General features: G+C 52.0%; 5 protein-coding genes across 7 annotated transcripts in view; 3 read left to right on the top strand and 2 right to left on the bottom strand.

The window, feature by feature from the left end:
- The first annotated feature begins 1,687 nt into the window (after positions 1–1,687).
- On the top strand, positions 1,688–2,956 carry LOC111077077 (antigen 5 like allergen Cul n 1). Its single transcript, XM_022371212.2, has 4 exons — positions 1,688–1,992; positions 2,057–2,206; positions 2,265–2,509; positions 2,583–2,956. The coding sequence occupies exons 1-4, from the start codon at positions 1,852–1,854 to the stop codon at positions 2,833–2,835; spliced, it is 789 nt and encodes a 262-aa protein (XP_022226904.1). The 5' UTR covers positions 1,688–1,851; the 3' UTR covers positions 2,836–2,956.
- A 195-nt stretch (positions 2,957–3,151) lies between these two features.
- Positions 3,152–5,810, top strand: LOC111077078 (antigen 5 like allergen Cul n 1). The gene is made up of 4 exons (XM_022371213.2): positions 3,152–3,901; positions 3,972–4,554; positions 4,612–5,006; positions 5,087–5,810. The coding sequence occupies exons 2-4, from the start codon at positions 4,408–4,410 to the stop codon at positions 5,346–5,348; spliced, it is 804 nt and encodes a 267-aa protein (XP_022226905.1). The 5' UTR covers positions 3,152–3,901; positions 3,972–4,407; the 3' UTR covers positions 5,349–5,810.
- Positions 5,811–6,468: 658 nt separating this feature from the next.
- On the bottom strand, positions 6,469–12,355 carry LOC111077083 (protein PTHB1). Its single transcript, XM_022371228.2, has 8 exons — positions 9,882–12,355; positions 9,349–9,825; positions 9,157–9,290; positions 8,418–9,091; positions 7,858–8,358; positions 7,635–7,801; positions 7,191–7,320; positions 6,469–7,117 (listed from the first exon to the last, which is right to left on the bottom strand). Exons 1-8 carry the CDS (start codon positions 10,247–10,249, stop codon positions 6,521–6,523), a joined length of 3,048 nt encoding a protein of 1,015 aa, XP_022226920.2. The 5' UTR covers positions 10,250–12,355; the 3' UTR covers positions 6,469–6,520.
- On the top strand, positions 11,667–15,587 carry LOC111077085 (glycerol-3-phosphate dehydrogenase, mitochondrial). Of its 3 annotated transcripts, none has more exons than XM_022371229.2 (7): positions 11,667–11,735; positions 12,869–13,160; positions 13,225–13,334; positions 13,412–13,524; positions 13,595–14,454; positions 14,521–15,224; positions 15,315–15,587. In XM_022371229.2, exons 2-7 carry the CDS (start codon positions 12,902–12,904, stop codon positions 15,450–15,452), a joined length of 2,184 nt encoding a protein of 727 aa, XP_022226921.2. In that variant the 5' UTR covers positions 11,667–11,735; positions 12,869–12,901; the 3' UTR covers positions 15,453–15,587. The 3 variants fall into 3 exon arrangements, with proteins under 3 accessions (XP_022226921.2, XP_041447811.1, XP_041447812.1); XM_041591877.1 differs by lacking the exon at positions 11,667–11,735 and adding an exon at positions 11,813–12,187; XM_041591878.1 differs by lacking the exon at positions 11,667–11,735 and adding an exon at positions 12,318–12,414.
- Positions 15,511–19,056, bottom strand: part of LOC111077086 — a 63,719-nt gene continuing 60,173 nt past the window's right edge. Inside the window, exons 2-6 of the mRNA XM_022371230.2 lie at positions 17,675–18,037; positions 17,155–17,268; positions 16,480–17,096; positions 16,198–16,408; positions 15,511–16,118 (exon numbers count right to left, since the gene is read on the bottom strand). Coding sequence (XP_022226922.2) covers positions 15,607–16,118; positions 16,198–16,408; positions 16,480–17,096; positions 17,155–17,268; positions 17,675–17,849 — 1,629 coding nt within the window. The 5' untranslated portion in view covers positions 17,850–18,037 and the 3' untranslated portion in view covers positions 15,511–15,606. The remainder of the gene's footprint in view (positions 16,119–16,197; positions 16,409–16,479; positions 17,097–17,154; positions 17,269–17,674; positions 18,038–19,056) is intronic.

Below are 19,056 nucleotides of genomic sequence, written 5' to 3' on the forward strand. Positions count from 1 at the left end.
TTATGGGCTTTGACTAATTTAATTGGCAATCAAGTATTCAGCGTTCGCTCTAATGGCAATGGCGTGTGTCGACACAGCCCCAGCCCCAGCCCCAACCCCACTGAAGCACAATTAATTACCAAGATATTGGCCATTTGAATAGTAATTCTTTCTGTTCGTAGCACTTTCCATAGAACTCTCTCTCTCATTCACACAGAGAATCACTTGTTTTCGCACCTCGACAGACAGAGAGGCGTCGGCATTCGTTGGTTTTTGTTGGTCAGCGAAAACTGGTTGGCATCCAAGCCAAACGTATTCAGATACATTTGGCGAGTCAATATGGTTTATTAATTATTTTAAATTAACTTTACTTGTTCCCCGATTCGATTATTGTGTACCTGTCCCACATAATTCATTTCATTTGCGCTAAACGAAGATCCCATCGCAATCAGATGCAATTATGCAAAACTCGTCTGCTGCTGCTGCTGCTTCTGCTGCTGTCCAATGACGGAAGTTGTTCGAGTGCAATCTGTATGGGGTATTAATTGCACTCATCTATACGTAATTCCAATCACAACCGCAACTCGAATCCAGTGAATGGCGCCGTGATCGGCGATCAATGTTGCGGGTGATCCGTGATTTCGCACGTGGATTGGCGAAAGCCTCCCCCCCCATCAATCTTCATCGCTCGCTAATAACAGTAATTAGTGCTGAAAGAACCCAAAGATATTGAAAAGGGAATACTAATTAGTCAAGCTATTTGGGGGAAGGTCGAACCATGGGATACCCTCTCAGCAAACTACTTCTGTTCTAGGTGGAAAGGTGCATAAAGTCGAAACTGCCTCCCACAGTACCAATACACATGCTACAACGTATCAAAGATCCATCAATTAGCAGCACCATAAGGTGTCTGTCTGTCTGCCTTTCTTCTCGAATTTCTCCGCCATAAATCCACGAGGAGAAGCTTAAATCACGCGACACTCTTAAGTGCCGCCTTATCGGGCATAATCGTTGTCGCAATTTGCATATTAAAGCCACTAAATTTAGTCTAATAGGTTCTAAGTTTGGACTGGAATTGAGACTAAGAACGACGCGTCGTCGCTGGTACTGGACGGATATGTGTGTCAATAAAAATCAGGTAATTAATTGCACGCCTCCTGAAATGGATGGCAGCCGTTTCCCAGGCAACAAAAAAAAATGCCCGTGTATGTGTTTGAGTTTATGTGTATGTGTGTACTCGTATATAGATCTTTTAACGATCGCATTAACTTCAAACGCGCACATTTTATGGTCTGTTCTGTCAACCGATCGTTGGCCAGATCGATCGATCGATGGCTGGATTCCAGCTCGTGGCAGCCACGAACTTTGGGGCACTCTCTTCTCCCAACAGAAATGTTGGCTAAAAAGCGGCTTGGAGTTAAATTGAATATGGAATAGAATAGAACAGAACCAGAAGAAAACAAAACAAAACAGACCGGGAAGATTCATTCCTCGTCGGGTCTGCTCGCCCTCAAATTAATATTTATATTTATTATCATTATTTTGTATAAACTTGTTCTTGGCCGTTTTGTTCTAAACGTGTTAGAAAGGCTTTGCTTTGGCTTTGGCTTGGTCTTGCTATGGCTGCGGCTGTGGCTCTGGCTTGGACTGTGCGAAATGGCATTAGAATCGAGAGAAATATATACAAAAGCTAGTCAGCAGGCGGCACACTCTCTAGCTCCACCTCTTCCCGAGTGCCAGTTCCAGTCCCGGTCTCTGATCTCTGCTCTTTTCTGATCATTCGGACGGAAACATTCAATAAAGACGGACACGCGCATTGTCCCGCCGCCCATTTGAAAGATTTAGAAACGGAGATTCCCCATTTTTCCCAGAATGTCTGACTGTGCACCTTCGTTAGCCTGCCTGTTACTGTTGCTGATGCTGCTGCAAGTGGTCCTGGCCAAGGAGTACAGCTGGTGTGATCCGACGCTATGCGAGAAGGGTGTACGGCATGTGGCCTGCCGGAATACAGGGGTAACTACACCGGAACAAAAAAAAGATTCAACAGCATCTGATGGTTACACTGTCGCTCTCCTAGCACTTTGGCAGACGCTGCCAGCCGGACGCCTTCCAGGTGGACATCAGTCGCCACAAATCGGACTTCCTGCACGCGCACAACAAGAGGCGGAACTTCCTGGCGCTGGGACGAGTGCCGGGCTATTACCCAGCCGCTCGCATGGCCACCATGGTAGGAGCTTCAGATCCCTAACATTTGCAGCAGTGTCTCAGTAGATTCGTATTCGTAGGTATGGGACGATGAGCTGCAGTACCTGTCGCAGCTGAATACCCGGACCTGTGTGCTGGACCACGACGACTGCCACAGCACGTACCGCTATGCCAACTCCGGCCAGAACCTGTGCGCGGTGTGGCGCAACCGGAATCCACATGTGAATGTGACCAGCCTGGTTGAGGAGTGCGTCGGACTGTGGTTCAACGAGTGGGATCTGATCGACAGCAGCTTCATCGACGCCTTCAAAGTGACGCCGATATTGTGAGTACCTGAGGCCGATGCCGATTCCAATTCCTCGCTTAGGAACTCATGGATTATGCGTGTCCCCCCTTAGCGAGGACTATGGACACTTTGTGGAGATGAGTGTGGACAAGAACTTCTCCATAGGCTGCTCCATCATGCGCTTCACGCGGCCCGACTACCCATCCGTGTACATCTACAATGTGGTCTGCAACTACGCCTCGCTCTACGCCCTGGGGGCGATCGTCTACGAGACGGGCTATCCGGCATCGCGCTGCACCACGGGGAAGAGCCACTTCTATCCGGGCCTCTGCTCCACCCGCGAGGAGTACGATCCCAATTGGTGATCCGTGCATGATCTTCAGTTTTCCTTTAGTTTTACTCAGGTCCAACTGCCAAGTATTGAGAAACCCGTAGCTTTACACACAAATAAATGATCGCATCGACGTGACGTTCTGTTCGATTCCAGCCACTTTGCATAATTTATTTCAACACAAAGTCATCGGCATCCCATTCCATCCCATCCATGGCTGACTTCTGACTTCTGACCGCCTGACTCCGCCGCTCCCACTGTCATTGCATAACCACAGTATAAATTATTATTATCGTATAAGACTACGCTGTAAGACTACGCTTTAGTCTAACAAAACGCCTCTACAAAGAAAGCGGCCCGCTCGTCTCGTCCCGCTCTCCGACTCCGTCTCCATTTCGAGACTGGTTTGGCACACAAAACTTTCGTTTGTTATTAACCAACAGAGATCGTAAAGAGATCTTCAAAGATCTACCTCGAGTATGCAAATCTCGGCTTCAAGTTGATTTGTGTGCAGAACTTATTGATTTGTTCTTTTTCTTTGTGATTGGAAACCTGTCCCGTCTGGCAGTCGCTAAATGCCCGGCACGGCACATGTGTGCTGCAACCAGAAAGCAAACAAAGATATTATTAGCTTTTTTTTCGAAACTCACCCATTGGGTCAATGTCAGTGGCGAAGCCCCAGAAGCCTAGAATCACAGAGAGCCAGAGTCACTGAACTGCTGGAGACGCCCACGCCGAGTCGATCGGCGATGAGTGGAATGGAGTGGAGTCTGAATGAATGGAGTCTTCCCAGAAGCATGAGATTTGGTTGGATAACAAGGTTTTAACGGGGGATGATAGAGTATTAAGAGAATCACTGAAATCACTGAAACACACTCCCAAACAATAGATAAACCTTTTCAACTCTCTTATTTCTTTGAGCATCTTGAACTTCGCTCAACTCTGGATTTATGGCCTAGTTTGATGGGTTCTTTCAGGCCTAGATTTGGCTGAGGCTTAACTTACAGTGGAACCTCTCATGAGTCTACTATATAGGACTTGTGGCTCTACTGCCGACCCGTCTATTAAGGGATACTTGTAACCGAAAGGATCCTATCTAGGTAATCGGACCTGTCTGGACAGTAACCAAATAGGAACTAATCTATTCCAACCCTCTTCGCTTTTCGGCAGGCCTGAACTCCACTCAACTTTTGGGCTTTGCTTTATGGGCGAGTTTTCCTAGAAGTCGTGCGCCGAGTCCGCGACTTTCGGTGTGAACGCTCTTCAGAGGTGGAGACCGAGACAGAGACGGCGACAGAGACAAAGACAAACATCGAGACGCCGGCCAGAAAATGGAAATGATTCATAAAACGTCGCTTGACCTGTCTCAAGCAACGCGGGACGGTGGCTGGTCAGTGCAGCTGCGGTTTTCGGAACCGCGGAATCGGCATCGGATTCGGTCCCCCACTCCGAGCCGCACTCCGAACCGCGTTGGAAAACAAACAGCAAACGCTGCCAAAAATAAACCCCAAAATTAAAGCGCGGCACCAAATTAAAATTTCTGAATAAATATCGCCTTGGAGGCGGTCAGGATCTGCACTTGCGATTGCATTGACATCCGGAGAACATGGAGCCTGGGAAATATCTGCTGATCAGCGTTCTGCTGATGCCTCTGATGCTGATGGCGGTGACCGTGTTCGGACAGCCGCTGTCCTGGTGCGATCCGCAGCTCTGTCCGGAGGGCAAGGTGCACATAGCCTGCAACAACAACGGAGTAAGTGGCACACGCTCTCTCCCTGCCACAGAGCTAACCGAGAATGCCGTTTGATAGGAGTTCCATGAGAGCTGCCCGGAAGATGCCACCATGGTCAACCTGAAGCCGCACCGGGCGTTCATCCTGAATGAGCACAACAAGCGGCGCAACTTCATTGCCTCGGGCTCGCTGCCGGGCTACTATCCGGCCACGCGGATGGCCACCATGGTGTGGGACGAGGAGCTGGAGTATCTGGCGACGCTCAACCTGAAGACCTGCTATCTGGAGCACGATGACTGCAACCACTCGTTCCGCTTCCGGAATCTGGGTCAGAACCTGTGCGGCGTGGATCGCTATCGCAGTGCCCCAATGAATGTGACCAATCTGGTGGAGCAGTCGCTGGGTCTGTGGTTCGGGGAGCACCATGTCATCGACAGCAGCTTCATCACCGACTTCCGGGTGACCAGCAAACTGTAAGTGGATCAGTCGCACCCACATCCCACATTTCCGGTTTCCTTTTTGGGACCTAACACTCTTCTTCTTTTGCTGGCAGGGAGAAGTACGGGCACTTTGTGGAGACGGTGGTGGACAGGAACACCCATGTCGGCTGCGCCATGATGCGCTTCACCAACCCCAAGTACCCCTTCCTCTACATCTACAACACGGCCTGCAACTACGCCAGCGTCTATGCCATCGGCGTCCCCGTCTACAATGCGGGTGTACCCGCCTCCGATTGCCTCACGGGCCACAATCCGCAGTACCCTGCCCTCTGCTCCGTGAAGGAGATATACAACCCAAACTACAATATATACTAGAACTGAACCCCAAACTCTTCTTCGCTTTTGTTTTCCCTGCTACTGCGACGATCATCTGTTTCTGATTGATACGTCAAGTTCTGTTTATTCCGTTCCGGCTGCTAAATTTGGCTGGGTGTTAATTTCCAGTTCCGATCAGACAGGCTGGCTGGCCGGCAGGGAGTAATTTATAAACCTTAACGGAAACAGTCCGAAGCGGTTCTCGCACAGTGGAGCAGTCTTTGGGGAAGTTCCATTGGATGTGCCATAAGTGGCATATGTACGATATATTAATTAAAGTCTAACCCAAAGAACGTCAATTAAGTCACAGTCGAGTTATCATACAAAATTGGATATACTATAATTTTCCAAGCCCGATTTTCGTTAAATTTCCTGTGCAAATATAATCAACTCAGTCCCAATGTACTTTCAGTTAAATTTCCCGCCGGCTTGAATGTGAGTGACCTATCCTGCTGCATTCATTACGGCATTGTGATGAAATATATTAGCAATCAACGCATCGCAAATTATTGTTTGATCACTCAGGATCACATTAAAAAGCTGTTAATTAATCAATGAGAACGCACCCAGCACCACCACCCCACCAGCCCACTGCACATCCATCCACAAACCGCGAAAACAATACACTCTGAAACCGAGTCGGGGCCCGAGCTGGCTGGAATTTTTTCAGTCAATTGTTGGCGATTTACGGGCGACAGCCTGGGCCTGGAACTGGAACTAGGCCTAGATGCAGCAGACTCCTATAACTCAGGCCTCCCTGTGTGGGATTTGCCTGTGGAGCTGACAAGGGATCACAGCAGCTGTCCCTGCTCCTCCGCGCCTCCTGTCGCTGCCCACTCGAAGCATGCCATCGCATGCCAGAGTACCCCTCTCTGGCAACCGAATCCAAATCTGACTCTGAATCTGTCTCTGACTTTTATCTTGTTTTATCTGCAGCCATGCATCATAAACGAGTTCGCTGCCTGCCGCCGTTCCTGTCCACACAAATCTCTTGAGTGCACTCCCACGGACACTCACATCTCTGTCGGCTGTTGGTTATGCAAATTCCGATTGCGAGGCTTTATCGCCGTCAGAATCGGAGATCTGGTGCCCAGCTGCCAAATAAAGATCTCTGTTGGGACAGCTCTCGCATTTATTGCACAACAGCAATGGACATGGGAACGGGAATGACCCTACCACCAGATGCCTAGGTCGCTGAACAGCTCCTCGGTGGTAGGGAGCTCAAAGTCCTCGTTGACCCACTCGGAGCGTGGCTGGCTGGATGTCTTCTTCTGGGCTTCAGCTCCAGCCCCAGTGACAGTGCCAGTGCCATACTCCTTGCGGTAGCCGACGTCCTCGCGCAGATCCTCCTCGTCGTATTCCTCATCGTCTTCGACGGCCTCCAGGGAGCTGCTCATGTTGGACTTGCGCTTGGACGGCGCCAGCGGCAGCGGCAGGCCTTGGTCCCCCAGCATGCGCTGCATGTTGCTTATCTCATCCACTTGCTTGGCCTGCTGTTGCTCCTCCACCACCTCTAAGGGCTGCTCTGTGACGTGCGAGACGACGCCACCGCCACCGCCGTCACCGGCTGCCGGCTGCGGAGACGAGGCCAGACGCACAATCCGGTCGAAGAGCGTGGCAAAGTGCCGTCTGAAGCGACCATAGTCGAAGCTGTCCTTCGTGCTGTCGGTGGCATCCAGCAGTCCATGGGTCGATGTAGATTTGGAGCGGGTCAGTGGCCCAAAGTGATGCAGCATGTCGATGCCGGGCGCCATCGATTCTTCCCAACTCTGCAATGAGAAATAAGTTTAGTAGGCAAGTTCGATTTTTCACAGTTTTCCACTGCATGTGTCCTCCACTCACCAGCTCCGTCCAGTCCTCGATGGGAACACTGAGAACCGAGCCGACAACGTTGACTACGCGCTCCTCCAGGTTCAGGGCCTGAATAATCCATTTGGCCAAAGCCACGGCGCAGTTTAGGTCACAGCGTTGCCTGCAATCGATAATAAAAAAATTAATTTGGAGCGCGTATGACGACAATCAGATACCCTGTACTCTGAGTACTATGCTTTCAGTATTCCCATAAAGAGAGGAAAAGGTTTGCCAAAGTGTTTTGCAGTTTTCTGATAATTTTGTCAGGATGTCGCTTGGCATGAATAAACTCCCGAGTTTCTTCCGAGTCGGAGGGTATCAAATAATGATTATTTTAATGGGAACGGGCTGGAATAGGTTGCAGTGGGAGAATACCCTAATAGCCTGGGTAATTATCGGACACTCAATGTGGCACGCACACCCCCAACAACCCACCTGCGCTCGTCCCGCCGTATCTCCACGAGCTTGTCGCCTTCGAGTATCAGTTGGTCGTAGTTCGTCTCGATTTGCATGGTGAGGGCCTCCTTGGGTTCCTGCTCCTGCTGCTCCTGAAGTTGCCGCTGGAGGGTCTTGAACTGCAGCCAGAGGTCTTCCAGTTGCTCCTGGAGGAATCGCAAGGGAGTGATAATGAGTGCATGGGCGAGTCTTCGCCACTCACCGTCTGCTTTCGGATGTTCTGCTGGGTCTCGTGGTGCACGTCGACGCGATGGAGGATGGGCTGGGCGGGCAGGAAGGGTGCGGCCATCAAGCGCTCCACGCAGCGATTGAGCACCCCGCGCTTGGGCTTCTTCTTGTCCATCTTGATGAGGCCAGCAGAGCTGTCCAGCTGCAGCGTCGTCTCAACAAGGCGCTCCAGGATCATGGCAAATGCCTCCACGTAGTCGGACTGGATGCGGATGCGGTTGGAGTTCTTGGCCGCCACCACAGTGATGAGCTCGGACTGCTTGTCCAGGCCGGGGCACAGCAGCTGGAGGCCCAGGGCGTGTGCATCTCCCTGGCCCTCGAGGAACTCGCCGAAGAAGGTGCCCAGCTTCGGGGCGACGTGTCTGCTGGTGATGCTGTACGTCAGCTTGATGCCCGCCGCCTTCTGGGGCTGACACACGCGATAGAACATGGCCAGCGGCAGGTGGGCGCTCTGCAGAATGACCCGGGGAATGCCCTGGGGATGATGTCTCGAGAGTATTAGGATGCAGATCTTGCACATGCCATTACACTCACCCTGGGACTCACAAAGGAGGCCACCACCTCCACTCTGGTGCTGTGGATATGCAGCAGTTCGGCGATATAAAAGTCCAGCTTCAGCTCCTGGCTGGTGCCAGCGACCACGTCCACAAAGCTCATGGTGTCCTGGCTGCAGCGAACGCCGCTGGGCGTCTGGAACACCAGCTGCAGCTCGGCCAGATCCGCCTTGATCTTGAACCGCAGCAAACCCTTGGCCGAGGGCAGCTCCTTGACGGCCACGTCGGCGGGCACGTCCAGCAAAAGGGTGTCCAGATCGTCAGAGACTTCCTTCTGGATGCTGAAGCTGAGTCGCACCTGATCCGCCGCCTGCTGGTTGAGGGCGTCCATGTCGCGTACATCCACCGCCTCCTTGATCTCGTCCTCTAGCTGCTGCAGCTCCTTGTGAGCCTGGGCGAAGCTCAGTTCCTCGATGTTCAGCGGCTGCACCTGGAACGTGAAGGGATCGGCACCCAGGTAGCCCACCTCCAGCTGTCCCCTGGCCCCGAGCGTCACTATGCCACCGGCCAGGCCCTGCATATTGGAGCGCTGTATGGCTACCGGCGCGGGCGACTGGTTTGGCCACTGGGCTGCCCAGATGATGTTTGCCTCCTCGTAGACATGCAGCTTTGAAGAGTCCGAAATGATGGCTGTGATGAGGCGCGCGCCTGGCTCTGATTGGCAATATTGAATCGGTAAAATTGGATAGGTTGCTCTCCGGATGAGGACCACGGCTTACCCCAATAATAGCCCACCACGAAACTGTGGAAACACTTGGGCGCGTAGTCCAGTTTCAGCATAAAGATGAACTTGCCGTTGTCGTCCAGGGAGATGAAGTTCCGCTCGCCCAGGATCATGATGTAGGAGCAGTTGCTGCAAGATGTGGGATGCAACAACGGATCGAAGCCATTCCCTTCGGTTTAGTACTCACTCCTTCACTTGGACCACCCGCATGTCGACAATGCCCTCGCCCACGCCCTGCGTCCAGGTGGGCTGGTAGCTGCCTAGCTTGGTGACCAGCGAGTGGGACAGGTCCTGGTAGCTATAGCACTGCAGGTGCCAGGTGGCGCTGAATCGAAAGAAGCTGTCGGTGCGCTCGCAATAGGCCACAGGAGCCGGCAGGGCACGGTGTCCGGGGAAGCGGCACTCGTAGGAGATGCCGTCCTGCTCGTAGAAGGTCAAGGTGCCGTCCAGGTGCACCACACAGAAGAACTCGCGGCCCTTCACCTGCCCAAAGTGGCCTTGGCACAGGCCGAAGGCCACCCGCTGGAACTTGTGCTCCGCCTGCAGCTGCAGCCGCAGCTGGGCTCCGTGCTCCGCCAGTCCCCCGATGGCCTGAACGTTGTAGATGGCAATGGCGTTGGGCAGGAGAACGCCCAGCTGGTTGGTGTTCTCATTGCGCACATTGCTGGAGGGGATGGGCATATTATACCATATTCCACTAGCAGTCAGAGGGGAACTCACCCGCTAAACTTTCCCGCATACAAGCCGAGGATTGGGGCCGCCATCTGCGTCTCCAGCAGCAGGTCGGTGGCATCATAGCCCCGCCTGTGCGGGTAGTAGATGCTCAGCTGCCCCGTCTGGGAGCCCACTATGATGTAGTCCTTCTCCTGAGCCTCCAGGCCAAAGCGGGCGCACAGCAGGCTGGCCACATCGTACTGCTCTCCGGGATCGGCGCACTGGGCAGACCACCAGCTGCAGACATTGAACAGCGACATGATTGCCGTGGATATACTTCCTCGACTGAGTCGTCCAAGTGGAGAACTCACTGCCATTGTTGTGGCAGGATTGGACATGTTGCCATGGGCACCATTCCAACAGCTGGCTGTCATGGCAGTAGTTGCAGCAGGACACACGAAGCGAAGGCAGGAGCACGAACACCTGTTGTCAGTACGACGTACACGCCCCCGAAATGGACATTCTACATGAGTTTTACATGCTCCTCGACTCGAGGTTCTAGCATAGGCTAAGTCGATTAAGCCGATTTCAAAACCATACCAATCCAGTGGCGCCTTCAACCCTACGGATGTAAAACGTAAAACAAATCCAAACTAATCGAAACCGGTACAGAGAATAGAAGAATATATTCCTCCCTCTAGGGCCTCCCGCAGAAGCCCCTAGCTATATGCAGATCTTCCCTATTTAATAAGTGTAGGGCACTACATGGTCGACAAACACGCCTCGGACCTTCATATGTTGTAGTTATATTTTGGGGGTCAGACACTACACCTTCCACCTTCAGTGGAGGGCAAGCCTGTGGTAAAGATAGGAGCTCCAACTGAAAATCGTATCAGTCTCAGACAGAGACTCTTGCACACATCATACATATGTACGTGCATATGTATGTATGTATATATGTACGTATGAACGTCCTACGTCTACCCGCCAGTCCGTTGGAGAGTGTTCACGTGCTGGCGGAGAACGCGTCGGCCGATGGAGATAGCATCGTCGCTGTCGCCGTCGTCGTCTCTCAACGTAGCTACGGGGCTCGCGAGAGCTTTTCGATGTCTCCGCCGTAGTCGTGGTCGGGCATCTGTGTAGAGGTATTTCCGTGTGGGTGGTGCGCTGCACGCAACAGCTGCGTGTAATCGTGTCCATGTCCGTATCTGTGCCGCCGGACAAGCTCTGCGCGGAGAGTCGGATATATGCTACTCGCACTTTGTATCATTTACAATCAGCGTGATAACGGGTTTTGCCTTCGTGAGCACTGCCGAATTTTTAATTTGGGAATGTGATTGGGAGCCAAGGTCATTTGTAGGTCTGTCCGTTTCTTGTGGGTCTCGTGGGGTATAAATAGCCGTGGACTCTTCTTGCTCAATTGCGCAAGTGATACTGACCTTACCCATTGCCCATGTCGCCCCATGACGTATCTGTATCTACTCGAGCCCACAAGTGCCCGTCTGCTTTCTGTCTGCTGCGCGGCAACCGTCTCGCCTGTGACGTCGCCCGATCAAGAGCTGGACAAGCGGCGCACAAGATGGTTCTGCCGGAGTGATTCATTCATGAATTAAAATGCCATTCCCCCATTCCCCACTGGATCTACGCCATGCGCGGAGCAATTGTGAAATTATGGTTATCAGCAGGGGCACGGGCCCTGTTTAGGAAACTGCCGCAATGGAAACCAACGGAAGAGTCACCGGCTCGACCTCCGTTCCACCCATGTTGGAGAGTGCCGCTCTGTGGCAGCGGCAGCGCAATCAGCACTCGGCCGAACGCTCCTAATTGAATAGAGCGCGAAACAATCAGCCATAAAAAATATCATTCGCGCTCAGTTACAAAGCACACACCCAAGACACTCGACGTGGGCTCATCGCAAAGGTGGGCATCGTATCCGAGCAGAGTGGCGGAATCGGAATTTCGCGGCACGAGAGTATCTTGTATCTGGTATCTGGGTGCGAGATTCACGAACGACTTGCTGGCCAATTAGCTGGCTAGACACTCAAAAGTCACAGGGGCGCGGCGTGGCAGAATTACAACAGCTGTTGGTTGACCGAGTACTGCGAACCGAGCACCGAGCACGATTTCCGAGCGGCAAGGCAAGCACACTGTAGCATTGCATATTGCACTGAAAGCTGCCGAGCCAAAAAGCTGCACCTGCACTTGCACAGTGCACTCTGCCAGCAAACGAGACGGACCGGACAGAGCAGACGGAGGAGCTACTTAGTGGCGCAGCAGGAAAGGGTTTCGCTTCCAGTACCAGTATCAGCATCAGCATTAGCCACAGCATCGGCAGTGGAATAGCAGCAATAGCAATAGCCAGAAGGCAAACGGTAAGCAGCTTAATACCCGATTCGCCCTGGCTGAGTGCGGACGCGCGGACTGCCGTCGACGCGAAAAGTGACTCAAACTCTGATGTAATCATTTTCTGTTACGCCCGCTAAATACATATGTTCTGAACAGACTCGGCAGTCTCTCCGCTGTGGTCCGACGTGTTCGGTGTGGAATTTATTCAGGTTTCACCGTCTACTCTCGAAACACTTTCCGCCTGGAACTCAAGGTAAAATCCGCCCCCGATTCGGAGAAGCGCTTCGTCTGGAGCCCGTCTGTTCAGTGTCTATCCGTGGCCGGGTTCCGTGGGTGCGAGTCCAGTGTTTTAGCCCTACAGCTGGGTCTGGGTCTAGCCCCCATAAATGGTGCAGCATTGATTTGAAATACTCAAAATTCGTGTACTATTCGCAATGGAACTTCCAGAGAAACAGAGATAGAGAGAGAGCGACCCGAGTGAAAAGTTTGCACTAAAGCTCTGGCCAAAGCTGTTGCTTGTTCAGAGTGGAAGAGCGTATCTATGCTTGGAGAGAGAGCTTTCTTGCCCTCTTTCCGCTGGCCGTTTGAGTGAGGTGCAGCCAAGAGCGGGAAAGAGAGAAACATATGTGAAATACTCGCACGAGATACTCAAACAAATACATTTGTGACTAATCTTTTAAGTAATATCGAATGCTCTCTTTTGGCAGCACAAGCAACTATCAAAAGGAACTCCTTGAGCGATGTCTTCGCGGATGTTCAAGTTCGGCGTGACTGCCACCAGTGCAGCCGTGGGCTCAGTGCTAGCCGCCTGGAGCCTTGACCACTGGAACACCCCCCGCGTGGTGAACAATGCTGCGGTGGCACCGCCAAAGAGGAAGCGCACACTGCCCATGCGGTCGGAGCAGATCAGCTCCCTGATGAGCGGCGAGGAGTTCGATGTGCTGATCATCGGTGGCGGAGCCACTGGCGCCGGGTGTGCCCTCGACTCGGTGACACGAGGTGAGCCCAGGCGCAAGTCCAATAATATGTACATCTAAAACGACTGACAATCTCCTCTGCACAGGTCTGAAGACGGCTTTGGTGGAACTGGACGATTTCGCCAGTGGCACCTCGTCGCGCTCCACCAAGCTCATCCACGGTGGAGTGCGGTACCTGCAGAAGGCAATTCTGGGCGTAAGTTCATCGCTCAGCCGGATCATCCGCACCGTAGAGAGCTAATCGTTGTCCCCCCTCCATTTCCGCTTCCACAGCTAGACCTTGAGCAGTACCGGATGGTGAAGGAGGCTCTCCAGGAGCGCGCCACCATGCTCGAATCGGCACCCCACTTGACCCATCCGCTGCCCATCATGCTGCCTGTTTACACGTAAATGCAGCCCACGCATTCCTTCCAGCATCCCCATCCACTAATCCCAACCCACTGATCTCTCCCGCAGGTGGTGGCAGGTTCCGTACTACTGGGTGGGCATCAAGGCCTACGATTTGGTGGCTGGTGACCGCAACGTGAAGAGCTCCTACTACCTGTCCAAGAAGGACGCACTGGAGCTGTTCCCTATGCTCAAGAAGGACAAACTGTGCGGCGCCATCGTGTACTACGACGGACAGCAGGATGACGCCCGTATGTGCCTGGCCGTGGCCCTGACGGCCGCCCGGCACGGCGCCACCGTCTGCAACCACGTGGAGGTGAAGGAGCTGCTGAAGAAGGACGACGGCACCGGCAAGCAGGTGCTGTGCGGTGCCAAGGTCAAGGACCACATCTCCGGCAAGGAGTTCACCGTGAAGGCCAAGTGCATTGTGAACGCTTGCGGCCCCTTCACGGACTCCATCCGCAAGATGGACAATCCCACGGTGAAGAGCATCTGCTGCCCCAGCTCCGGCGTGCACATCGTGCTCCCCGGCTACTACAGCCCCGACCAGATGGGCCTGCTCGATCCCTCGACCTCCGACGGACGCGTTATCTTCTTCCTGCCCTGGCAGCGACAGACGATCGCCGGCACCACCGACCTGCCCTGCGATATCACCCACAACCCCATCCCCACCGAGGACGAGATCCAGTTCATTCTGAAAGAGATCAAGAACTACCTGAATGCGGACGTAGAGGTGCGACGCGGCGACGTCCTGTCTGCTTGGAGCGGCATCCGGCCGCTGGTCTCCGACCCCAACAAGGACGACACCCAGTCCCTCGCCCGTAACCACATCGTCCACGTCAGCCCCTCCAATCTCATCACCATTGCCGGCGGCAAGTGGACAACATATCGCGCTATGGCCGAGCACACCATCGATGCGGCCATCAAGGGTAGGTGTCCCTTCTGTTCCCATGATTTCCGATTGCTGATCATATCTCTTTCCATCCATTCCACAGCCTGCAATCTGAAGCCGGAGCGGGAGGAGGCCGTTACCTCCTTCCTGAAGATTGAGGGCGGCCAGGGCTGGACACCGACCATGTACATCCGCCTAGTGCAGGACTTTGGTTTGGAGTGCGAGGTGGCCCAGCACTTGGCCAAGTCGTACGGCGACCGCGCCTTTGCCGTCTCCAAGATGGCCTCGCTGACGGGCAAGCGCTGGCCCATCATCGGCAACCGCATCCACCCCGAGTTCCCCTACATCGACGCCGAGATCCGCTACGGCGTGCGCGAATACGCCTGCTCGGCCATCGACATGATAGCACGCCGGCTACGACTGGCCTTCCTCAACGTGCAGGCGGCGCAGGAGGCGCTTCCCGTGATCGTGGACATAATGGGCGAGGAGCTGCAGTGGTCCAAGGAAGAGAAGGAGCGCCAGATCAAGCAGGCCACCGAGTTCTTGGCCAACGAGATGGGACACTCTGTGAACCGCACCTCCAAGGAGCGCATACCGATTAAGCTGTCCAAGGAGGAGATCCAGACCTACATCAAGCGCTTCCAGCTGATCGACAAGGACAAGAAGGGCTATGTCTCCATCAACGACATCCGCCGCGGCCTCAAGACCTTCGGCGAGGGCGACGTCTCCGGCGAGCAGCTGCACGAGATCCTCCGCGAGATCGATACCAACATGAATGGCCAGGTGGAGCTCGACGAGTATCTACAGGTGCGACTCTAACTCTCCCTCTCTCAATTATTATTGGTGTCTGTATGTGATGGCTTATTCTAATGTTGAAACTCTATTTAAATGCTGTAGATGATGTCCGCGATCAAGACGGGCGACGTGGCCTACTCCCGGTTTGCCCGCATGGCCGAGCTGGAGGAGCAGAAGCAGGAGGCTGCCAGTATCAAGCAGAAGAAGATTAGCGTGGACCGCTCTGGCGGCGGCTTGTAAGCGCGCGACTTAAGAACGACAACGACGACATCCCCAGTCCACTCCCTCACCACCTTCTAGAGCAACGTTTTAGGTTTAAGATCGGAGATCGAACTTCTTTTTATTTTGCCGTTAATAAAACTCTTTCAACTCTCACGTTCCTCCGTTTCCTGCCCTAGTTTATCAAGCAGGACGATGACGATTTGACGTCCGGCTTCAGATTCTTATTGGATCCGTTTGCCTCCGGCTTGGTGGTACCTTTGCTTGCCTTCTTTTTGGCACTCACCTGGGGATCGGGCGTTACAATTTCCTTCTCACTTGTTGAATTTAACACAGGATTCTCCTTTGGCTTAGGTTTGCTTTGGCATTGCTTTTCCACAGTTTTATTCTCGTTGAGGTTCGGGTTCGGTTTCGGTACCTCCTGCGGCTGGGGAGCAACTTTCGATTTTGGTTTTTGTTTGACGTCAGAGCCAGGCAGCGAAGAAAGGTTTGTCTTCTTTTTGGCACCCAACTGAAGATTGGCCGTTGCGATTTCCAGTTGAGTTGCAAAATCCGACAGAAAATTAGCCTTTGGCTTGGGCTTGCATTCAGTCTGAGTTTCCACAGTTTTCTTCTCGCACATCTGGGAAATTTGACTGGGTTTCGGCTTTGCTCCCTTTTTCTCTATGCCTCGTTCCTCGCGGTTACCTTTAGGAAGAGAGAGAGAGAGAGAGATACGGAGGTTACTAAAGATTCGACCCCATCCTCAGGGTCTTCGTTTGCGCACTGAAGGAGCTGTGCATAATGTCCTTGATGTCATCCGTGAGGTTACCGGCGCCCCTGCGGAAACGATACTCGGCCTTCGCCACACAGTTGAACATTTCCGCGCGTTGGATGGAGCTCAGGTCTGCGATCATGTCCAGTTTGGGGTCCCAGAAGAACGGGAGCTGGCCATTGCCCGAAGTCACCTTCAGGGCGTTGGCCAGCTTGCCTATCATCTGAAATCAGGATTCGGGAGAGAGAGTGATTCAGTGGGAGACAGGGGATAGTGAAATATACATATACATACCTCAATAAAGATCTCGTTGAGGGGACTCTGCCAGTATCTTCGATCTCGCTTGGTTACCTCCCAGAGGAAGACTGTCTTTATGTAGTAGCTCTTCAGATTGCCCAGGTTCTGCTTGGTGTCGCGAAACTTCTTCAGGAGCCGCACGGCACTCTTCAGGTTGCCCTTGTCTTTGATCAGTTCGTGTTCGGCTACGTAGTAGGAAGCCCGGAAGGAGATGTTGTCGGGCTGGGCCGGCTTCAGTGGCTTTGGAATCGCATCCCAGTGCGTAGAGCGGCCAAAGTGCTGCTTCTGCTCACCAGTAAGGACGCTCTGTGCGGCTGTCAGCTTGATGCCCGGCACAAAGTCCACGGAGAACTGGCAGGGCCCGTCCACGAAAATGGTGTGTGCTGGCCCGCACCTCTTGTACTTCAGCGTCGAGATCGATTTTTTCACCTCGATCTGGTTACCTATTTTTTTTAACGTCTGGGTCATCAGGCTCGTCAACCAGTTCTGAAGCTTGTCCTCCAGTAGCATGTTTTTTCCATTGACCAGCTTCTGAAGTTGCTCGTAGATGGGCTTGAGAGGTTCCTTATCTCGGATGGCCTCCATTACCTTCGTCATGTCCAGAGTCACGTTCCCTACGGTGGTTGGAACAAATCAGTTTATCGTTTGAGGTCGATGTCGTTTGAGCCACACCTGGGCGACGGGGATCCGGCTTCACAATGATCCTGTCATTCTCGGGGAACACCAAATGAATCACCAAGTCAAACTCGTTCGGCATCGATACCTTGAGGTTGTCGCCATAGCTTCCTGGGAGGGGGAAAGTGCACAAAAACGATTGAGTAACTGTGCAAACGCCATAATTCTGACCCTATCTAATCAGAATCGAACTTTTCCTGGAAATTCGTAGCCTTTTCTGTTTCATTCTACAAAGACCACAAAGAAACCCTCACACATTTGTATGTATGTTCTTATCGCAGATCCCAAATTGATTATCAATAGAATCGGACACTCGGAAGTTTATAATTCCCACATGCACGCATACATTAACATGTTATGTAGCCCGCTTGTGTGCATACAACCGCTACGTTTACTTTTTTGCTGCTTGCTTTTTGCAGCACCGCAGCAGAATGACACTTTCCCATGCAGAGTGCATAGAACGCTGCCGACAGCCACTGGTCTACAGTATCGAAAGATCGTAGTAGAAAGTAGTTACCTTCCAAGGTGGATCCTTTGACCAGCTTGCCCAGTATCTTCTCATCGCGCTTCCACAGGGAGTAGAGCTGGTCCCTCAGCTCGTTGTAGGGCTCGCTGTAACGCTGCCGGTGTTGGTCAAATTTGATTAATTCGCGGTTGAACTTGTTTAAAGTATCTTCCAGATTCGTGGCCATGACGACTTCGACTGCGACTCGACGACGAGCTCTCTCTGAAGCCTTCTGAATTTGAAGTAAAAATACTATTCTGTTGTTTCCTCATCCGCGGCGTCCAAAAGACAGATTTAGCAACTAAGCTTTGGGCTTCGAGAACTTTTCTCTTTTGAGTAAAAAGCTGATCGTGCTCGTGTTCTCTCTCAAAAGTGCTAAAAGAAAGAAGAAGAAAGAGTCTCTCTTTGAAATCAGTTGGCTGGAGAGCAGTAGGAAAATAAACATTGCGGCCCGCTTAATGGAAAACAAGCACTTCCGTTGAAGTGCCCGATGAAATCCAAGGGCTGCTTGGATTGAAAGTGCTGATTCGCTGAAAGCCAGGAAAAGTAAAACACAGAACGATCCGAGGAGGCTGGTTAAAATGCAATTTCAAGAATATTTATTGATCGTTATGTTTAGTTTACGTGGTATTTATATTGGATTTCATTTAGCGCTTTGCATTTGCAGAATCAAGAGAGAACAATCATAATTCATTGATCCATAAACTGTATGTATCGTATCGTATTTGGTTTTCCTCTTTATTTTTCATCGCATCTTGCATGCATTGGTAGGTATGTATATGTATCTGGTATCTGTTTCTGTTTCTGTATCTGTACTACTAGGGAGTTGCAAAATATGTTACAATAACAATCAAAAGTACGATCGATAGTTGGTACGTTATGTAGGTTGTAATTGAGTCAAAGATAAATATAGTTTAACAAAGGCGTAGGCCAAGAAAGCATAAAGTTCTTTGTTTTAACTAATGTAAGTATTGCAAGAGGGAGGAATGGTCTTGGGATCGCAATCGATCCCTTTATCGGGTTACTCAGATCTAATTGAAACCACTTGCAGCACTTGCAGCATTATTGGATTCCAAGCGGACTCCGAGCTCTGGTTCCATTCTGTGTGTGTTTTGGCAATTGAAAATTCCCCATAACTATAGAAGCGTCTGCGTCTGCCCATGTTCTCAATGTTGCAGTTGCATCTGACTCACAGTTAGCTGTAGCTGTAGATGCAGCTGCAGCTGTTTTTATCGTTTGTGTGTTTTTTTTTTTATTTATGTATATGGTACGAGTACATATGTATATGCTATGTAAAAAAGAGTAAAAAGACGCACAGAACCTTGCACAGAGTGGCGCCAAAACTTAGTGATTAGCTAGCTTACTGTTAGGTATATGTATATATCTGCACGTTA

The sequence above is a fragment of the Drosophila obscura genome, unplaced genomic scaffold (assembly GCF_018151105.1).
Source record: "Drosophila obscura isolate BZ-5 IFL unplaced genomic scaffold, ASM1815110v1 contig_151, whole genome shotgun sequence".
In the NCBI taxonomy this organism is placed as follows: Eukaryota; Metazoa; Arthropoda; class Insecta; order Diptera; family Drosophilidae; genus Drosophila; species Drosophila obscura.